The 19,359-nt window shown below is 60.5% G+C and overlaps 1 protein-coding gene across 1 annotated transcript; it reads right to left on the minus strand.

The window, feature by feature from the left end:
• Window positions 1-1,484: 1,484 nt before the first annotated feature.
• Window positions 1,485-15,974, minus strand: SPATC1 (spermatogenesis and centriole associated 1; the record flags this gene model as incomplete). The annotated part of the gene is made up of 5 exons (XM_081111076.1): window positions 1,485-1,958; window positions 5,902-6,041; window positions 6,168-6,683; window positions 6,781-7,299; window positions 15,764-15,974. 5 exons carry the CDS (start codon window positions 15,972-15,974, stop codon window positions 1,629-1,631), a joined length of 1,716 nt encoding a protein of 571 aa, XP_080967202.1. The 3' UTR covers window positions 1,485-1,628.
• Between the last annotated feature and the right edge of the window lie 3,385 nt (window positions 15,975-19,359).

The following is a 19,359-nucleotide window of genomic DNA, read 5'->3' on the forward strand; positions in this document are numbered from 1 at the left end:
CGGGCGGAGATTTGCGTCCTGGAAACCGCCCTCTCCCCCGCGAGAAATCTCGTTGGCGGTTGAAGAGAACAAAAGGGAAAGCGAAAGGGACACTGGCCTCGCAGTCCCGCCCCGGTCCTCCTCGCCCCGCCCCTCCCCGCCCCCCCGAAGGCCGCATGGGGAACTCCTAGACTCGGAAGAGGGAACGCGGGCCGGGGCGCAGCCCGCACCGGGCGGAGGGTGATCCTTGGCGCGGGCACAGCGCTAGCGAGGGGCGAGCGGTGGGCGCTGCGTCCTGCTCCCTCCCGCCTCCTGCACGTCCGCGTGGAATTGCCCGGGTGTTCCTGCTGCCAGACATTGGGATGTGCTCCACTCCACCCCCGCCGTCTCCCCAGGGGCTCGGTGTCCAGCCCTTGAGTCAAAAGAGGGGTCCCCAGTGAAGGAACGGTCTCCAGGCTCTGAGCGGCCTAACCAGCCGCCCAAACCGCGCTCCGCGGAGCCCCCCGAGGCCGGGCGTACAGTAGGACGGCTCTGTGACCCTACCCCACGGAGCTTCCCAACTGGGGGGAAGGGGCCGTTGGTTCCACCCTGCGCGGCCACTTTCCCCGCCCCCTCCTGGCACGAGGGCCCGTCTCCGTTACCTGCTGAGTCTGCTCCCACCGGCTCAGGTGGTGGCCAGGGAGCGGCCTCCCACTCCCGCTGGCGTCGCTGGGCCCCCCCTTTCTCACTGACAGCAGGTTCTTTTTTTTAAACCATGTTTTTAAAAAAATATTTTTATTGATTTCAGAGAGGAAGGGAGAGAGAGACAGAAACACCAGTGATGGGAGAGTCATAGAGCGGCTGCCTCTCACACGCCCCCTACTGGGGATGGAGCCTGCAACCCCCGCATGTGCCCTGATGAACTGAACCAGACCCCCTGGTTCATAGGTGGACACTCAATCCCTGAGCCGCTCCTGGGGCCGAGCTCCCCTGCTCTGTCTGCTTTCCCATCCTGCCTCTGCCCCTGCAGCAGGTGGGGGCTGATCTCGGCACCCGGTGGAGCTGCCTCTGCTTCCTGCACCCCGGGTGCCTTGGGAAGGGGTCCCATCCCCCTGGGCCACCCATGCCCAGGTCCGTGGGAGGCTTTCTCCTGGTTCCCTTCCCTCCCTCTCATGTCCCCCTGCCCTCAAGAGGGTCCAGGACCCCCCCCCACCACCATTTCATCGCTGCCTGGTCCAGAAGGAGGAACTCCCACAGCCACATCCTCCTCTTGCGTCCAGTCTGCCTTCTGCATTGCACCCAGGCCTCAGCCCACACTTGTGGCCAGCGGTGCAGGCACTGCCACAGCCCTTCCCTGCCAGCTCAGCTCCTTCCTGCTTCCTGCTCTTCCCGCCAAGTCTCAGGGCCTCTTGCTGCTCCCACGGCCAGGCCAAGGGAGCCTTGGGGCCTTCTGAACCCCCCCGCCCCCGGCCAGGCAGCTGCCCCAGGGCCGGCAGGACTGACCGGGCAAAGGGGACCGGGCAAAGGGGAGCGGGCACTGGGAACCACCCAAGGAAGCAGCACGGCCAGGAGTGCGGGCAGGCCCCGCGGCCAGCATCCGTGGGAATCTTTAATGTCTACGCGTGGGGGAGCTGGACGAAGCGAGCCTGGGCCGGCGGGGCAGGCTGCCGTCACCAGATGAACATGGGCTTGCCGTCGTCGTGGGCCAGCTGGCTGAGGCAGGAGAGCAGCAGCAGCGCGTCCGTGAGCATGCTGGGGTGCACCGTCTCCACCAGCACGCGCTGCAGGAAGTCCACGGTGTAGGAGCCGCCCTCGGACACGGCCAGCTCGGGCCGCTCGCGCAGGATGCCGTAGGCATTCACCAGCTGCTCGGTCAGCGCCGGGTGCACCCGCCCGTTGTAGCCCAGGCTCTGCAGCCGGTTCATGATGCTCACGTAGCGCTGGGTGAGCGTCTGGCACAGCTCCTCATCCAGCTTGTGGTCATTGGGGTTCAGGGAGGCCTGGGAAGAGGGAGGGGACGCGGTCAGGTGAGGGGCAAAGGTTCCCTAAGCCCCATCCCGGGATCCATCACCACTAGGGACTCAGGATGGAGCTGAGGCCAAGAGGAACCGAGGACCGAGAGCGAGAGCGTGGCCGGGAGCCTGGGTTGGAGGGTCAGTGAGGGAGCTCTATGCCCCCAGGGCACCTGGCCCACCAGACGCCACTGAGGGGGCTCTCCCAGGCTTCCTCCTGGTCCCCTGCCCTTCCTCTCACCTCTCCAGGCGCCTCCTTCTCTGCACCCGGCTCAGGCCCTGCTGGAGTCACTCCCGCCTCATGCTGACATGACCAGCCCAGGCCCAGAGCCAGCCATCCTGCCCCAGCACTGGGGTCCTGCTGCCCCTCAGGTGTCTGCTCCTGGGGACTGGCAGCGGCTGGGGGTTGTCTCCACCTACGTCTTCATCACCTGTGCTCCCTAGCCAGGTGGTGGCTGCGTCCTTCCTCCCCCCGCCCCCCGCTGTGGCCTCCTGGACAGTCACATGACACCAGGCTCAGAGGGCCCTGCACTCAGCTGAATGCTCAGCTGTTGCACTGGGTCCTGCACATGCTGTGCCTGTCACAGGTGCGGTGGCCCCCAGGCCCGCAGAACTAAGGGTCTGAAGTGGGCGTCCGGTAGGGTGTCTCCCTGCCTGAGCCCTTCTGTGGTTCCCACTGCTCCCGCTCTTGGGGCCGGGACCGACCTGCGAGGTTCTGACCTGGCCCTGCATGCCCCCTTCCAGCCACTCCCGAGATGCTAGCTCCTTACCTGACGGGAAGGCCCAGACAAGACGCTTAGGCATCACCTCCTCCGGGAAGGCCACTCTGTCCTCCCCCCAGGTGGTCATGTGAGCAGAGCATTGGGCTTAGGGCTGGGCTCAGCTGAAGTGACCCCTGACCTCTGGCAGGTGACACTAGAGCTCTAGGCTTGGCTCTTCACTTCCTGGGCAGCCTGTGTCCCTGATTCTAGCCTCCTCTCCTGGCCCCCGTGGGAAGGACTTCCAGAGCTCAGCCAACGATGGAGGGTAAGCAAGGGAACTGTCAGCCCAGGATGGTAGGGAGCACCGTGGGTGCACAGCTGTGGGCCGTGCCGGGAGGAGCCCCAAGGCCTGGTCAGCCCGGGGCCCTGGCTGAGCTCCCGCTGCGCGAGGTCTGGGACACGGATCTCCGGAAGGAACGGGAGGTCAGTGCGGTCCAGACTGAGCCCGCCCTGCAGGGTGCTGGGCCCTGGAGAGCAGTGTGGGCTGAGAGACCCGGCCAGGGCTGTCCCAAGGAAGTGACCCTTTAAGAGGGGAAGGGGAGCATGTGGGGAAGAGTAGGACAAGCACCCTGGGTGGGGGAGCTGAGGGCATGGGGGGGGGGTGTTTTTGTTTTTTAAAAATTAATTAATGTTTTTGCCGAAACCGGTTTGGCTCAGTGGATAGAGCGTCGGCCTGCGGACTGAGGGGTCCCAGGTTCGATTCCGGTTGGGGGCATGTACCTGGGTTGCGGGCACTTCCCTTTTGGGGGATGTGCAGGAGGCAGCTGATCGATGTTTCTAACTCTCTATCCCTCTCCCTTCCTCTCTGTAAAAAATCAATAAAATATATTTTTAAAAAAATTAATTAATGTTTTTATTTTTGTTAATCATCACCCGAGGATATTTTTCCATTGATTGTTAGGGAGAGTGGAAGAGAGAGGGAGAGACAGTGAGGAACATAGATGTGAGAGAAACACTTCGATTGGTTGCCTCCTGCACGCACCTGGACGAGGGCCCGGGCCAGGGAGGAGCGGCAACCAAGATACCTGCCCTTGACCAGAATTGAACCCGGGACCCTTTGGTCTACAGGCCAACACTCTATCCACTGAGGCAAACAGGCTAGGGCGACTTTGTGGTTTTAAATGCTCAAGCTGACCATGGTAGGGATGGACAGGGTCTGGCCATAGAGGGCGAGGGCTGGGTTCGTCCACCCTGCAGGTACTCTCCGAGGCAGGCAGGGGGGTGGCAGACACAGGGCTGTGGCTGCTCCCAGACTGTGTCCCCAGCAGCTGCTGAGCAATAGAACCTCCCCCTCTGCCCTAGATCCTGCCTCATCGTCCACTCTGGCTGGTGTCCCACACGTAGTTCCAGTTGTTACAGATTTTTACTGCCCTCCCCACCCTAAATACTTTATTTAAAAGCAAAAGAAATGCAAAATAAAATGAAGTACTCTACCCAAGAAACAAAAATAGCCCAGCCCGTGTGTCTCAGTGGCTGAGCGTCGGCCCATGAACCAGGAGGTCATGGTTTGATTCCCAGTCAGGGCACATGCCCGGGGGTTGAGGGCTCCATCCCCGATGGGGGGCGTGCAGGAGGCAGCCGATTCATGATTCTCTCTCATCATTGATGTTTCTGTCTCCCTCTCCCTTCCTCTCTGAAATCAAAATATATTAAAAAAGCAAAACAAACACCAGGGATTGGTGTGGTTTATGATAAGAATATCTTATCTCGAGTCTCAATATGTTAAAGAGAAAAGGGAGAGAGGGGAAGTCATGTGAGCATCTCATCAGAGATAGAACAACATTCTAAAAAAATCCGGTATTTGTTCACGATTAAGGAAAAAAACACCAAAACTCTCAACAAAGGAGGGAGAGGGGAAATTTCTTAACCTGATGGGGCAGATACTGAATCTGGCTCATCTGGTTTCTGTTCTAGAGCCTTCTAGCGCCCTCTGACTTCCAAGGGGCTGGAAGGTGAAAACCACCTTTTCCCGACGCCCCTGTGACCTGGGTTTCTGCAATGGTGTGTCCACTAGGAAGGTCCCTGGTGTGCTGGCATTTTTCCTGGTTGCAGAGCAGGAAAAGCCCACTGTTGTCTGCTTCCCGGAGCTTCTGGGCCATGCAGACGTAATAACCCTTCCTGCTCACACCAGCTCGAGAGGGATCTGTCGTCTGTAACTGGGAACTGACTGACCTGGCAAAAAGCCTGGAGAAGCCCGGCCGGCGGGGCTCAGGGTTGCGCAATGACCTATGAACCAGGAGGTCAGGGTTTGATTCCCGGTCAGGGCACATGCCCGGTTTGCAGCCTTGATCCCCAGTAGAGGGTGTGCAGGAGGCAGCCGATCCATGATTCTCATCATTGATGTTTTTTTCTCTCTCTCTCCTTCTCCCTTCCTCTCTGAAATCAATGATTAAAAAAAAAAGAAAAAGATATTTTTTAAAAGCCTGGAGCACACATCATACTTAACAGGAAGTGTTCCTCATCAAGTCAGAAGCAGGATGAGGTTGCCACATCATCGGCTTCTCCTAACTACTGTACAAAATGACTGTCTACGTAGAAAACTGAACTGATGATATGTGAGCTCTGAAAACTAGTGAGAGGCTTCGGCTGGACAACTAACTCATTACACAAAAGTCACAAACATTCCCGGAGCCATTGAGGGGATGCGGGGGGCACCACGGGCACCACACTGAAGGGAAAGACTGAAGGCACCTTAACAACAGGAAAAGACAAGCTCATAGCTGGGCCAGATGAACCCCCTGTAAACAGTCACTCCTGCCCAGTCACCCCCACTCCCCCAGGTGGATGGTGCGCAGACACAGGTGGCCTAGAGGAGGTGGCTGGGAGCACAGGGGGCTGTTTCCCAAGGGGAGCCCAGGTGCATGCCCCCTTCCAGCCTGGGGGGAGGCCTGGGGGGCCATTGCAGGGGCCGAGGGGGAAAGCGCAGACCTGACCATGCTCGGCCGCTCCCCTGCCCTGTTCTCTGGGGAGTCAGTGCAGCTGGGACCACGGCCTCCCGCTGGTAGGTGCCCGGGCACTGCTGGCCACGTGGATGGAGCGCAGTCCTTCCTCCGTCCCCGGTGCCCTTGGGTTACACTGCGCTTGCCTGGCTGGAGTGCAGCCCCCAGCAGCCCCTCAGCGGCCAGCGCGCTCCCCGTCCCTGCCGTTGCCGCAGGCCCTCTGGCACATACCTGGATGATCTTCTCGGGGATGTTGGAGACGGTGAAGCCGTAGAGGCGCACGCGCTCTGGAAAGATGCTGGACAGGATCCTGCGGTCCAGCTGGAACGCGATCTCCCCCACCAACCTCTCCAAGGCCAGCTGCTTCGGCTCTGGGGACGGCAAGGGGTGGAGGGGGTGGGCAGTGGCGTGGTCTATAGCCCAGGCAGGTGCCCGGGGGGGTCTCCGAGGGTGGCCAGGAGCCCCCAGACAGGTGTTAACCCCGGGACAGCACCGACCTCGGGGGCTCTCGGGGAACTTGCTGGTCTTGCGGTGGGCCAGCTTCCGCTCCAAGTCCAGGATGCTCTTCCGAGCCGTTTCAGAGCCGCGTGGGCCGTTGACAGAAGCAGGGGAGGAGGCGGTTCGGGGTGGGGAGTGGGGGTACCGTGGAGGGGAGGTAGCTGAGGGCCGGGCCGAGGAGGGGTTCACTCGGGTGCCAGAGTGGGTGGTGCCCTGGGCAATGTGGGCGGTGTTGGAGGGGCTGTGATTGGTGGTAGCTGAGGGAGCAGGATCAGGGGCAGAGAGGACGATGGCGGGGGTGGCTGGGGTGGTGGGGACGAGGACAGCCGCCGCTGGTCCCTGAGGGGCACCCGGCTGAGTCTGGGCCTCTGAGGTGCTGAAGGAGAAGGCGTTCGCGGAGCCCGGTGTGCCCACGGCGCCGACAGGGGTGGAGGTCTGGATGGGCCCACCCACGAACGTCATGCTGAAGGACTCGGGGTCCTGGGTCGGCAGGGGGTGCTCGGTGGAGAGGGGGACTGGTGACAAGGTGGGGCAGAAAGGAGAGGAGGAGGGTAAGGGCGAGGTCGGACCGGGACCGACCTGGCGGGGAGCCCCTCCCCCGGCACCACTTACTTTTGCGGGTGGCAGCAGGCCCTGCAGTGCCAGCTGAGGGGTGGGGTCCAGAGGCGGGTCCGTGGGGCGACTCTGCCAGCCGCACCCGGGGGGCCTCCACATTGGTCACGGGGTTGGCCAGGTTCTGAGAAACACCTGGGGGGGCAGTCGTGGAGGTGAACAGGGGGCCCACCAGGGGGCTGCTTGGCGTCAGGGAGCCGGTGGAAGGCAGGCCCAGGCTGCTGGTCAGAGTGGCCGCTGGGGACGCCCTCATGGAGCCGCTCAGGTGGCCGTGCGGAGTCAGGGAGCCGGTGGAGGGCAGGCCCAGAGAGCTGGCCATGGCGCTCTGCATGGACGTTGCCATGGGGTTGGCCAGGAGGCTGTAGAGCGCGCTGTTCTGGGACATGGGCCCTAGGGAGGACAGCAGCATGCTGATGGGGCTGGGCTGCGGGCTGTTTAGCATGTCGGCCATGGGCGCCAGCCCCACTTCGTCCAGGGCAGGTTCATTGGCTGCGGCTGGGGCCGGGGACAGGAAGACACCTGGGGGACACAGAGAAAGCACTGAGACCCCAGGTGGGCCCCCGGGGGAAAGGGCTTTCTCCCCGTAGTGGCAGGGCCTGGAGCTGACCAACCTCTCTGAGCCTCACCTCCCAGTTGGAGCCCCAGACCAGGGTCCGGCCCCTCTGAAGGAGCCTCGTTTCTCCCAGGCTCCTTTCCCTAAACACCTGCTCCCCAGCCACACGGACCTCCCACAGCCGCCCGCCCCTCACAGGTGCTCCCCGCACTAAGCTGCTGACCCCCTGACAAGGAGAGAGGAGAGTCAAAGTGACCCCTTCATTCCCTGGTGGGGAGGGGTGGGCCCCGGCCTTCTGACCTCTGTCCTGGCAGGGACAGCCTCCCCTGGCCAGGTGGGGGACCCTCAGGGAGGCCAGCGCTAGAACAGGTGTGAAGCTTCATGTGGTACGTGCCCTTGACTGGGAATCGAACCCACAACCCTTCAGTCTGTGGGCCGACGCTCTAACCATTGAGCACCGGCCAAGGGTGGTAAGTTATAATTAATTGATTTAGATTTGTGAGTTGAAATCTTCCTGGGTTTTAGGACAGTATCAGACACTAAAAGAGAATGTTAGGTTCATTGCATTTATATGTTTATTTTATGTGTAAGAATTACTTAGTGTCCAAGGAGGTTTGTTTGTGACCTCGGACAATTTAGGTTAAAAGAAAAGCCATGCGCCCTAGCTGGTTGGCTCAGTGGATAGAGTGTCAGCCTGTGGACTGAAGGGTCCTGGGTTCGATTCCAGTCAAGGACATATGCCTGGGTTACGGCTCAATCCCCAGCAGGGGGCGTGCAGGAGGCAACCGATCAATAATTCTCTCTCATCATTGAGGTTTCTCTCGCTCCCTCTTCCTTCCTCTCCGAAATCAAAAATATTTTTAAAAAAGGAAAGCCATGCTTTCGATTTGCAAATGTCGTTTACAGTGTTTTCAACAGTTTAACGGAACGGACTCACTGTCCCCAGCGCTTCCAGCAGGGCAGCTCGTCCTTCCCACGAGACCAGGACTGGGAGTGGCTCCTGGGGTCTCCCATCCTCACTGCGCAGGGGCAGGTCGGGGCGCCCTTCGCACTGTTGGGACCTCCACCACATCGCCTCCCCCGCCAGCCTCCAGCCCCCGGCTGCAGCCGCCTCCGCCTCCACCGTGGTCCCTCCCGGGTCTGCCCACCTCTCGCGGCCTCTCCGGCCTCGGAAACCCCAGTCCACGCAGGGACAGAGGGGCAACAAGGTGGCAGGAGGGGCGGGCCCTGAACTGCAGAGACCCAGGTAGAAAGGGGCCCTGCCCCTGCACGGGGCGGAGCGAAGACAGATGGGCGTGGCTCTACACGGGGCGTGGCCGCTGTGGAGGCGGGGCTAGAGTATTGGGGCGGGGCTATGGCGAGGGGCGGCTCTCGCTGTGAGGGTGGAGCGATAGTATCAGGGCGGGTCCGGGTGGGCGGGGCTCCACACGGGGCGGGGCTCCACACGGGGCGGGGCTCCACATTGGGCGGGGCCCGAGCGGCTCGGCCACTCAGCTGCCCCTCTGACGCCTGTGGACCAAATGGGGAGGCGGGACACACTGAAGGTAGACAGTGAGCAAAGGCGGCTCTAGACAAGTTCTGAGGGGGCTGAGGCAGCGGGAGAGGGGCAAGGGAGAGGGGACAGGGGCGGTCCGAGGGGAGAAGGTCCTGAGGGGAGAGGGGTCCTGAGGGGAGACGGTCCTGAGGGGAGGAGGGTCCTGAGGGGAGATGGTCCTGAGGGGAGACGGTCCTGAGGGGAGACGGTCCTGAGGGGAGATGGGGGTCCTGAGGGGAGATGGGGGTCCTGAGGGGAGGAGTGTCCTGAGGGGAGATGGGGGTCCTGAGGGGAGACGGTCCTGAGGGGAGGAGTGTCCTGAGGGGAGAGGGTCCTGAGGGGAGAGGGTCCTGAGGGGAGAAGGTCCGAGGGGAGAAGGTCCTGAGGGGAGAGGGGTCCTGAGGGGAGGAGGGTCCTGAGGGGAGGAGGGTCCTGAGGGGAGACGGTCCTGAGGGGAGAAGGTCCTGAGGGGAGACGGTCCTGAGGGGAGATGGGGGTCCTGAGGGGAGATGGGGGTCCTGAGGGGAGACGGTCCTGAGGGGAGGAGTGTCCTGAGGGGAGACGGTCCTGAGGGGAGACGGTCCTGAGGGGAGAGGGTCCTGAGGGGAGACGGTCCGAGGGGAGAAGGTCCTGAGGGGAGAAGGTCCTGAGGGGAGAGGGGTCCTGAGGGGAGACGGTCCTGAGGGGAGACGGTCCTGAGGGGAGAGGGTCCTGAGGGGAGACGGTCCTGAGGGGAGGAGGGTCATGAGGGGAGGAGGGTCCTGAGGGGAGGAGGGTCCTGAGGGGAGAAGGTCCTGAGGGGAGAAGGTCCTGAGGGGAGACGGTCCTGAGGGGAGGAGGGTCCTGAGGGGAGACGGTCCTGAGGGGAGACGGTCCTGAGGGGAGAAGGTCCTGAGGGGAGGAGGGTCCTGAGGGGAGGAGGGTCCTGAGGGGAGGAGGGTCCTGAGGGGAGACGGTCCTGAGGGGAGACGGTCCTGAGGGGAGGAGGGTCCTGAGGGGAGACGGTCCTGAGGGGAGAGGGGTCCTGAGGGGAGAGGGTCCTGAGGGGAGACGGTCCTGAGGGGAGAGGGGTCCTGAGGGGAGACGGTCCTGAGGGGAGACGGTCCTGAGGGGAGGAGGGTCCTGAGGGGAGACGGTCCTGAGGGGAGACGGTCCTGAGGGGAGAAGGTCCTGAGGGGAGGAGGGTCCTGAGGGGAGGAGGGTCCTGAGGGGAGGAGGGTCCTGAGGGGAGAGGGGTCCTGAGGGGAGACGGTCCTGAGGGGAGAGGGGTCCTGAGGGGAGACGGTCCTGAGGGGAGACGGTCCTGAGGGGAGGAGGGTCCTGAGGGGAGACGGTCCTGAGGGGAGACGGTCCTGAGGGGAGAAGGTCCTGAGGGGAGGAGGGTCCTGAGGGGAGGAGGGTCCTGAGGGGAGGAGGGTCCTGAGGGGAGAGGGGTCCTGAGGGGAGACGGTCCTGAGGGGAGAGGGGTCCTGAGGGGAGACGGTCCTGAGGGGAGAAGGTCCTGAGGGGAGACGGTCCTGAGGGGAGACGGTCCTGAGGGGAGGAGTGTCCTGAGGGGAGACGGTCCTGAGGGGAGACGGTCCTGAGGGGAGAAGGTCCTGAGGGGAGAAGGTCCTGAGGGGAGACGGTCCTGAGGGGAGACGGTCCTGAGGGGAGAGGGGGGTCCTGAGGGGAGACGGTCCTGAGGGGAGACGGTCCTGAGGGGAGACGGTCCTGAGGGGAGACGGTCCTGAGGGGAGAAGGTCCTGAGGGGAGACGGTCCTGAGGGGAGATGGGTCCTGAGGGGAGACGGTCCTGAGGGGAGAAGGTCCTGAGGGGAGACGGTCCTGAGGGGAGACGGTCCTGAGGGGAGGAGTGTCCTGAGGGGAGACGGTCCTGAGGGGAGGAGTGTCCTGAGGGGAGACGGTCCTGAGGGGAGACGGTCCTGAGGGGAGAAGGTCCTGAGGGGAGGAGTGTCCTGAGGGGAGACGGTCCTGAGGGGAGACGGTCCTGAGGGGAGAGGGGTCCTGAGGGGAGACGGTCCTGAGGGGAGAAGGTCCTGAGGGGAGACGGTCCTGAGGGGAGACGGTCCTGAGGAGAGGAGTGTCCTGAGGGGAGACGGTCCTGAGGGGAGGAGTGTCCTGAGGGGAGACGGTCCTGAGGGGAGATGGGGGTCCTGAGGGGAGACGGTCCTGAGGGGAGATGGGAGTCCTAAGGGGAGACGGTCCTGAGGGGAGATGGTCCTGAGGGGAGGAGTGTCCTGAGGGGAGACGGTCCTGAGGGGAGATGGGGGTCCTGAGGGGAGATGGTCCTGAGGGGAGAAGGTCCTGAGGGGAGATGGGGGTCCTGAGGGGAGACGGTCCTGAGGGGAGACGGTCCTGAGGGGAGACGGTCCTGAGGGGAGATGGGGGTCCTGAGGGAGGGGCCCAGGGAGGAGGATGCTGAGGGGAGGGTGTTTCCAGGGGCCCCTCCACCCCCAGCTCTTGCTGAGCCCCCTCAGTGCGGGCTCCCCCTCCAAATGCTTCGGGAGAAGGGAGCGCTGCCCAGGGATCTGCAGATGCGCCCCTTTGGGCCTCGGCACAGGCTCCCCGTTTCCTCTGTCCCCGCCCCCCTTCCCGCCCTGCCTGCCCCCACCTTGCTCTCAGCTCTGAGAGACATTTTTGGGGAAAGCGGGTCGTGCTTCGAGGCCTGGGCTCGCAGCTGGCGTCCTCCGCCCTGCCATGTCTTGTGGCCCAGCTGCCCTGGCTCCTGCCCCCCAAACCAGCAAACTCAGGGTGTCTGCCTCCTGCAGAGCAGCTCTGCACGCCCCGCGACCCGTGACCGCCAGCCCTTCTCCTGTTTCTCCTCCTCCCCTCCCTCCGGGCTCTCCCACCTCATCGCGGACAAGGCCATCAAGAGTCCCGAGCGAGTGTTTTCTTCGTCCTCTGTCAGTCCTCACTCAGGATGTCTCCCATTGAGTTTTGGAGGCAGTGGGAGAGGGAAAGACAGAAATATCAACGTCGACTGAGAGAAACAGGTCCATCGCAGCCTCCTGCGCACGCGGACCAGGGCCTTTGGTCCGCAGGCAGATGCTCTGTCCACGAGCCGACGGACGGCCATCAGCACACTCCCCGCCGGCCCTGCCTCCGCCCTCGGCCCTCCTTTTGCTGACGCTGCCCCTGGGGAGTGCCCCTCGGCTTCCCTGGCCTCGCACCCTCAGCTGGGCTCCCTCGTGCTCTTCGCCGGCTCTTCCACCTGCCCTGACTGGGACCTGCTCCTCCGTCTGCCCTCACTGTGCTCCTCCTCAGAGGGTCTCCCTGTGTCTCTCTGGCCTTGACCTCTCTCTCCCCCGAGCTCAGGTCCACACGCGCCCCATGGGGTCCCGCAAATGTCGGAAAGTCAGTGTGTGCCGCACGGACCTCATGCTCTTCCCCGCAAACCGCCGCGGGTCCTGCTGCCAAGCTCACCCGGGCCAGAGCACAGACGGGGCCGCACACTACAGTCTACATAATGCAAAGTTACCCACGGAGCTAACCACGTGTTACATGGTGGCCAGCTTCCTACCCGACCAATTCACCTTCGCAGCAACCTGAAAGGTCAGGGTTTGGTTGAGGATTTTGTACCTGGAGTTCGGTGCCACAATGTGGTCGCTTGGGAAGAGCTGCCCACCCCCCCCCCCCCCCCCCGCAGCTCTCACCCCTGTTCTTCCCATCTGGGCTGGGGGAGGGGAAGCTGGCACATGTGCTGTGAGCACCCACAAGCACTCCCCCCCCATTCCTCCTAAATGGGGGTGGGCTAGAGCTCTGCCTGGAGGGTGTAGGAGGGAGAGATGTGCACAAGAGGACAGGGCCAGAGAAGGGGAGGGGGGCCCAGAAAGAGGAATTGAGGGCCAAGTTCCCTAGAGGAAATCGAGAGTAAGAGCTTGACCCCGCGAGGAAGGCCAGTCACGAGGAAGGCCAGTCGCAAGGAAAACAGGGCAAGGCAGTGCCCAGAAAGAGCCTCGGAGGCAACTCAAGGGTTAGGCTTAGGCTTGGGGTGGGTTTGGCTGGGCTTGGGCAGGGGCATGGGCATGGAGGGGTCTGCAGTCTCAGGAGTGGCGCCATCGGCCACTCAGCTGCCCCAGCTGGAGCCACAGAACATTCTGGACTCCCTCTTTTTCATGCCTCACATCCAAGCAGCTAGTTTTCTTACAAAATAACTTGAATCGATTTTCTTCACTGTTAGTTCACGCCCTCCTCACTCACCTGGATGATTGCACAGCCCCAGCCTAACCCTTCTCCCTGCCTCACTCTTGTCTTCCTTGATTCCATTTCCCCGCAGCAGCTGGGATGATCTTTCTGAAGTCACAAACATGACTACTCTCCCTGAAACATCACTGGCGTTGGCATGTTGCCTTTAGGAACAAGTCCGAGCCCCTTAGTGTGGCACTCGAGTCCTTGGCAACTGATGCCCGCTGACCTCTCTGCCTGCATTGTTTACCTCTTGTTGGCCCCAACACACACACACACATCACACACCTTAGCACACACACCTTCATACATATCACACAAAAAAACACACATTCACACATCATCGCACAACTCAAAACAGTCACACATACCACACAGTACACTTTCACGTACTCATAGCACGCACACTTTCCCACACTCCCAACTCCCTCAAGGCGCACATACCACATGCTCACACACACACACATTCTCATACACACCTGTACCACACATCCCAGTCCCATACCTGCCCCACACACTGCAGACACATGCCACACAATACACATACACATCACACTATACATTGCACATTCGGACCACACACACTTGCACACCACATTCACATGCTTGCACACGTGCTAATTCACATCACACATGCTCATTACCTCCCCCCAATCAATACCCACACCCATACCCTCTCACACGCAGACCACACACTCAATACACAACACACACACACACACACACACACACACAGAGGCTGGGCTTTCACCACACTGATCTACTTCTCATTCCTGCACCTCCAAGGCCAGACCTTCCACAAGTTGCTCCTCCTCCTGGAATGTCCCCTGCCCCCTTCACCACTAGCTGACTGGGCTCACCTCTGGAAAGCCTTTCCTGGCCCCGTACGCCTGACCCTTCAGGAGCTGAAAAACCAGAAGTGGTCCTGGATTTTATTAAGAATCAAACCTAAGTGCTTGCTTCAGCAGCACAGATACTAAAATTGGAACAATACAGAGAAGATTAGCATGGCCCCTGCGCCAGATGACACGCAAATTCGTGAAGCATTCCATATTTTAAAAAAAAAATAAAAAGAATCAAACCTAAGAGGAGAAGGCTTGCTTGGTTAGCCTGGGGGTGGGAAATCAGAATCTAGTTTTTTAAACTATGAGATTTCTTCAGCCTTGTACCTCCCTGTGCGGTTAGTGGCAGCTGAACCTTTCAAACAAAGGGGCCTGTGTGCGTGTGGTCAGTCAGTGGGGGACTGTTAGACGGGTCCCGTGCCACAGCCCGGGTGGATGGCAGGGAACCCAGCGTGGTAGCTTTTCCAGAGCAAAGGAGAGAAGGCTTGGAGCTGAAACAGTGCGGGGAGGAGCAGACGCGAGGGCTCTAGCATCCTGGTGGGAAGGACAAGGTCTGAACCAGAAATGTGTCGAGTTTGGAGCGAGCTGCGTTCCAGGGACTCACTGGGCCTGCCAGAGCCTCTGGGGGTCTCCACTCCTGGCAGAGGGTGGAGGCCTGCAGTGGGCAGGCTGGCTGAGGTTGGAGGGCCCGGAGCCTCCTGGAAGCAGCAGTGGTTACATTGAGCCAAGGGGGCTCCAGGTGCTCTTGGGACTCAGAAAGAGAGCGTTGCAGTCCCAAATGGGTGCAGAGGTCAGAGGATGGGGCACCTAGGATGCCACCTGTGCCCTTTCTACAATAGACAGTGGTGTCAGGCCCACCACCCAGGAGGCTGTAGAGGAGCCTTCAGGGCAGAGACGGGAAGAGCAGAGTCCTCCCAGGAAAGGAGATGCTGTCACACCTGAGTGAACAGAGCGGGGCCCCAGCAGGCAGAGTGCAGGGCAAGAAGGACGTTGTAAGGCAGGGGGGAGAGGTGTGGATGTGACAACCGCCCGCCGGCATTTCATCACCTCCTAGCCCTGTACAACCATTACCAACACCCTGACAGCCACTGACTCCTGTTGCCACACCCCGAGATCTTGCACCCCCAGAAATCCTCTCTCCCGACTCTTCAACGCCAGCCACTTTCTGCCCACAGTTTTCCATTCATCTGGCGCCTGCCTCCTTCCTCCCACCACATTCAGCTTGCGCTGCGGCTGCTTTGGTCTCCTGGCCTCTGAGTGCCCTCCCGGCTCAGTCCCTAAGATCCAGGATGAACTCCACGGATCATCACTGCAACTGCTCCCCTGAAAACACCTGTAACTTCTTTGCCCGTTCCTGTCTCACCCGACTCTGGAAATCTCCAGCCCCAGGGTTCTGTCCCGCACTAAGTCCCAAACCTCCAGCTTCCGTCCTAGTTTCTGTCCTTGGCTTCTGGACTTGGGTTGTCCATCGCCTACTGACCATCTCTGAGGGGAGGGCAATGGGGGAGAGGGACAGGGGTGCCGAGGAGGAGGGATGGAGGAGAGGAATGGGAGGCTGAGAGTGAGTGACATGACATTTGGATTCCAGAGCTGGGAACTCCGTAGTGTACGGAGCTGCTGGGAAGTTCAGCTCGAGGGAGGCAGGCGTGTGGGCTGGGGCTCCTCCCACCAGGTGCCTCGTTTTGCCTTTTGAGTCTAAGGGTCCTGTGTCCTCACCCTCCCCTCACCTGGCGGGGCCACTGAGTAATCACCTGTGTGTTATGATCTATGCCCTTCTCCCGTGACTCCTGAGACCCCAGCACCGTCTCTCCTCTTTCGTGCGGCCTCACCCTTCCCTCCCTGCTCTCCTTGACTTCAGGCCTCTGATAGTTACCCTGGCGTTGCGTAGGTCCAGTTGACGCCTCACCAAGCCCGCTGCTGAACCCGCTGAGGCCCAGGGCACCTGCTTGCGTCTTGATGGCCGACTTAAGCTCGTGATTCTCCCGAATGAGCCGCACCAGCTTCTTCAGTTCCTCGTTTTCCCGCACTAGCCTCTCGATCTGATGCCGAAGCCCCTCATAATTGGTGAGTAGAGACATGCCCCAGGGCAGCGGGAAGGGCGCGGCCCACCGGAGGGCACTGCACCTGGAGGCTGCCCAGGGCCCCGGGCCTTGCCCGGGCTGGAGGAGGGCGCCAGAGTTTGCAAGTTGCAAGGCTGGCCCAGTGGGTATTGTGAGGTCAGAGGCTGTCCAGACAACTTCACTCTCATGGTGGCTCCTCTGTGAAGCTTCCTCGCACCCGTGGCAAGCTAATCACTGGCCTCCAGGCAGCGATTCCTACGAGGTGTGTTCCGTGTCGGAACGCTTGCCTGGCTCTGTCTGGTTAGCTCTTTAAGGCTGTTTTTACTCTCTGGATGCTGAAGGCAGGGATGTGGGACTCCCCAGAATTCAGCAAAGGGCCTGGTGCAGTGTAGGTAGGTAACCAGTGGATTTCTATTGAATGGAAACTCATCACCCTCCCTCCTGGCCAGGGTGCCTTTCCTTCTGATCTTGGGCACAACCAGGTGTTAACTGTCAACCTTCACCTGGGGACATTCTATGGACACCTGGACACCTGGACACAGGGCCATGCTTTCTCCTGACCCCGGTGTTCAGAGTCCGTCTCTGACTGCCAGCCCAGGGCTTCCTTGTCCAGGCATCTGGCTCCCTATAACTTGGAGTTTCCATTTCTGGTGACTCGAGCTCCCCTCTTCCAAATGCCCCGCGGGGCCCTCTCTGCACCCACACCTCCGTGCCCTGGCTCCTTGGATTTTCCTGACTGTGGTCCTTCAAGAACCCGACCACACTCCTCGTCAGGTTCCAAGAAGTCAGACCTCTGAGTCCTGATTGCGCTTCATTTTTTAAGTGCTACCTACACAGACAACTTTGTGGGCCTGACCTTGGGAGTCAGGCGAGGCCATGTCTTCAGGATCTCCATGGGCTCTGCGGGCGTCTGCTCTCCAACAGAAGAGGATGGTGAAGTCCAGGTTTAAGCCAGGGGGCACACTCCTAGTGGGAGGCTGGGGACGAGGACAAGGTTGGAGATCAGCCAGGACTGGGGTCAGTCTGAGCTGAGCATTCTACCTGGACCTCACAATGGGGGCGGGGGGCTTGCCCCCACCCTCCTCCGACACCCTGGACTATAATCCCGGGTGAATCACTGTGGCCCTGGGAACCAGTGCCTAGCTCCCTTCAGCGGAGAAGGCCTCTGCTCTTTGTAGAACATCTCTGCTGGGCTTCCCTCCAGCAGGTGAGGTCGGCTTCCTATTTAGCCTCAGTCGTCTCCTCCCTCTAGTCTTGCCCCCTGTTGGCCTCTCCTTGGGCTGACGCTGTCTTTACCAGCTGTGATGGTTCCATTTTATGGGTCAGTTGGGCTGGGCCGTGGTGCCCAGGTGTCTGTGTGAGGAATTTTGTAGATGTGATTGACACCGACAGTCATGGCTTTAAAGAGGACGACTCTCACCTGGGTGGGCTTCAGCCAGCCAGTCACAGGCCTGACCTGCAGCATGCTGAGGGTTTCAGGGAAGAAGGGATTCTTTCTCAACCGTCCGGCAAATCCCGTCGGAGTTTCCGGCCGGCTGGCTTGCTCTACAGATTTCGAATTTGCCAATCTTGCAATTTGTATGAGCCAATTCCTTCAAGCTAATCTTTGACTAGATAAGAACTCTGACTGATACACCCTCTCTATTTCCCTTTGCACCACGCTTCTTTCCTCAAAATAAATAAATAAATATTGAGCACTGACTGTGTGTCAGGCGTTGGGTTAGGAGTCGGGGGTTCAGTGCTGGTCACAATCTGGCACTGCCCCTGCCTTATTGACCGCAGTGTAGCGGGAGCAGCTGTGAACTGAGTAATCACCTGTAAATGCCAAATGGCCAGGGTGATGAATGCTGCTCGTTTTGCTGGGAGCAGGCCTCATGGGCGGGTCGGACCTGGCCAGGCTAGCTCAGGGCAGCCTTCCCTGAGGAAGTTCTGAGTGAGATGGCATCGAGGGCCCTCTGGTGTGGGAATGCGGAGGCTGTTGGGCAGTGGCCTCACTGAAGGAACTAAAGGGGCAGAGGAGGGGATGGGGCATAGGCGGAAGGACACACGGCCCAGGTGGTGATAAGGCCTTACGGCCCCAGGCTGATGTTGATCTTCATCCTAAGGGCCTTGGGAAGCCCTTGAAAGGCTTAAGGGAGGGGCTGAGGGAATGGGCTGAAGGGGAAAGAGCCAGTCATCTGAGCAAGCTGCGAGGGCAGCTCTGACCCAGGGGAGTGAGACGTGGGCAGAGGTGGTGGAAGTTTAGTGGGTACCTGTGGACTGGTCTTGGGCATGAGCGAGAGCAAGGACGGCCTCATGGTTTCTGGTATGGGTGCTGGAGCTGCGGGGTCACCAGTCACCCTGCTTCTGCCTCCGGCCTCTCCGTAGACTGCAGGGCTCAGTAGAGACCCCCTGGGCCCCCAGCACCTGAGCTGGAGCCCTCGGCCTTTCTTTGTACTTCCCTTCTCCAGGCTCACCAGCTCTCTCTACTCTTATTTCCTCTCATTGCAACTTTCTTACCTTTGTTGTTGTTATGTCAGGGCTGAGTTTGGGATAGAACAGCAGAAGCTTGGAGAGCAAGGTTATCAGCGTTCATTTGGGTCACGTGTTGGGAGGAGCGAGCCTGGGGAGTGAGAGCTGCTGGGCTGTGCTTCCTCGTCCTCTGTCCAGCTCTTCTGTCTGAGCTCTGGGACAGCGTGGCTTTGGAACGGCCCTTGGCTCCTGGCCGCCAGGCGGTCTCACCTGCAGGAGTCACAGGAGCCTCCTGGTGTCCATCCGGGGTCTGTGCTCCTCGTGAATTTGCTGTGAGCAAACCTTCAGTGTTTTCCTACTTGCTATGCTGACCCTCTGGTTGTGGGTCACTGGCTTTTGCGCAGTTTGTCCCCATTCAGATTTGCCCATTAGACTCAGCTGGCTTGGCGAGGCCTTTGGGGACCTTTGCTCCCATTTGGCTTGGGTTCTTTGTGGGGTTAACAAGCTTCTTTGCAAAGCTATCTTTTCAAGGCATAAAGTTGCTGGAGGACAGGGACCTTTAACCTGAAGCCCTCTGTCCATACCTCCTTCTACCTCCCATCCAGGCAGACAGTATGAATGCTGTCCTGCAGGTGAGGGGTCCGAGACACAGTCATGTCAAGTTCCTGGGCTCTCCCCCAGGTCCCCAGGACCAGCCCGTTTTTCCTATGTTTTTCCAGCTGTCAAGGATGGGGCTTGCTGCAGGCAGCCTCGTCTCTGGCCTGCTTTGGCTGCCTCCTGCTCACCCATTCTGCTGCAGCCTTTCTCTCCACACCTGCCCAAGGGGGGTCTTTCTGACCCCCTCCCCCATTGGATCTAGGCCAGTGATGGCGAACCTATGACACGCGTGTCAGAGGTGACACGCGAACTCATTTTTTTGGTTGATTTTTCTTTGTTAAATGGAATTTAAATA

The sequence above is a fragment of the Myotis nattereri genome (genome assembly GCF_964212035.1).
Source record: "Myotis nattereri genome assembly, chromosome: 17".
NCBI lineage: Eukaryota > Metazoa > Chordata > Mammalia > Chiroptera > Vespertilionidae > Myotis > Myotis nattereri.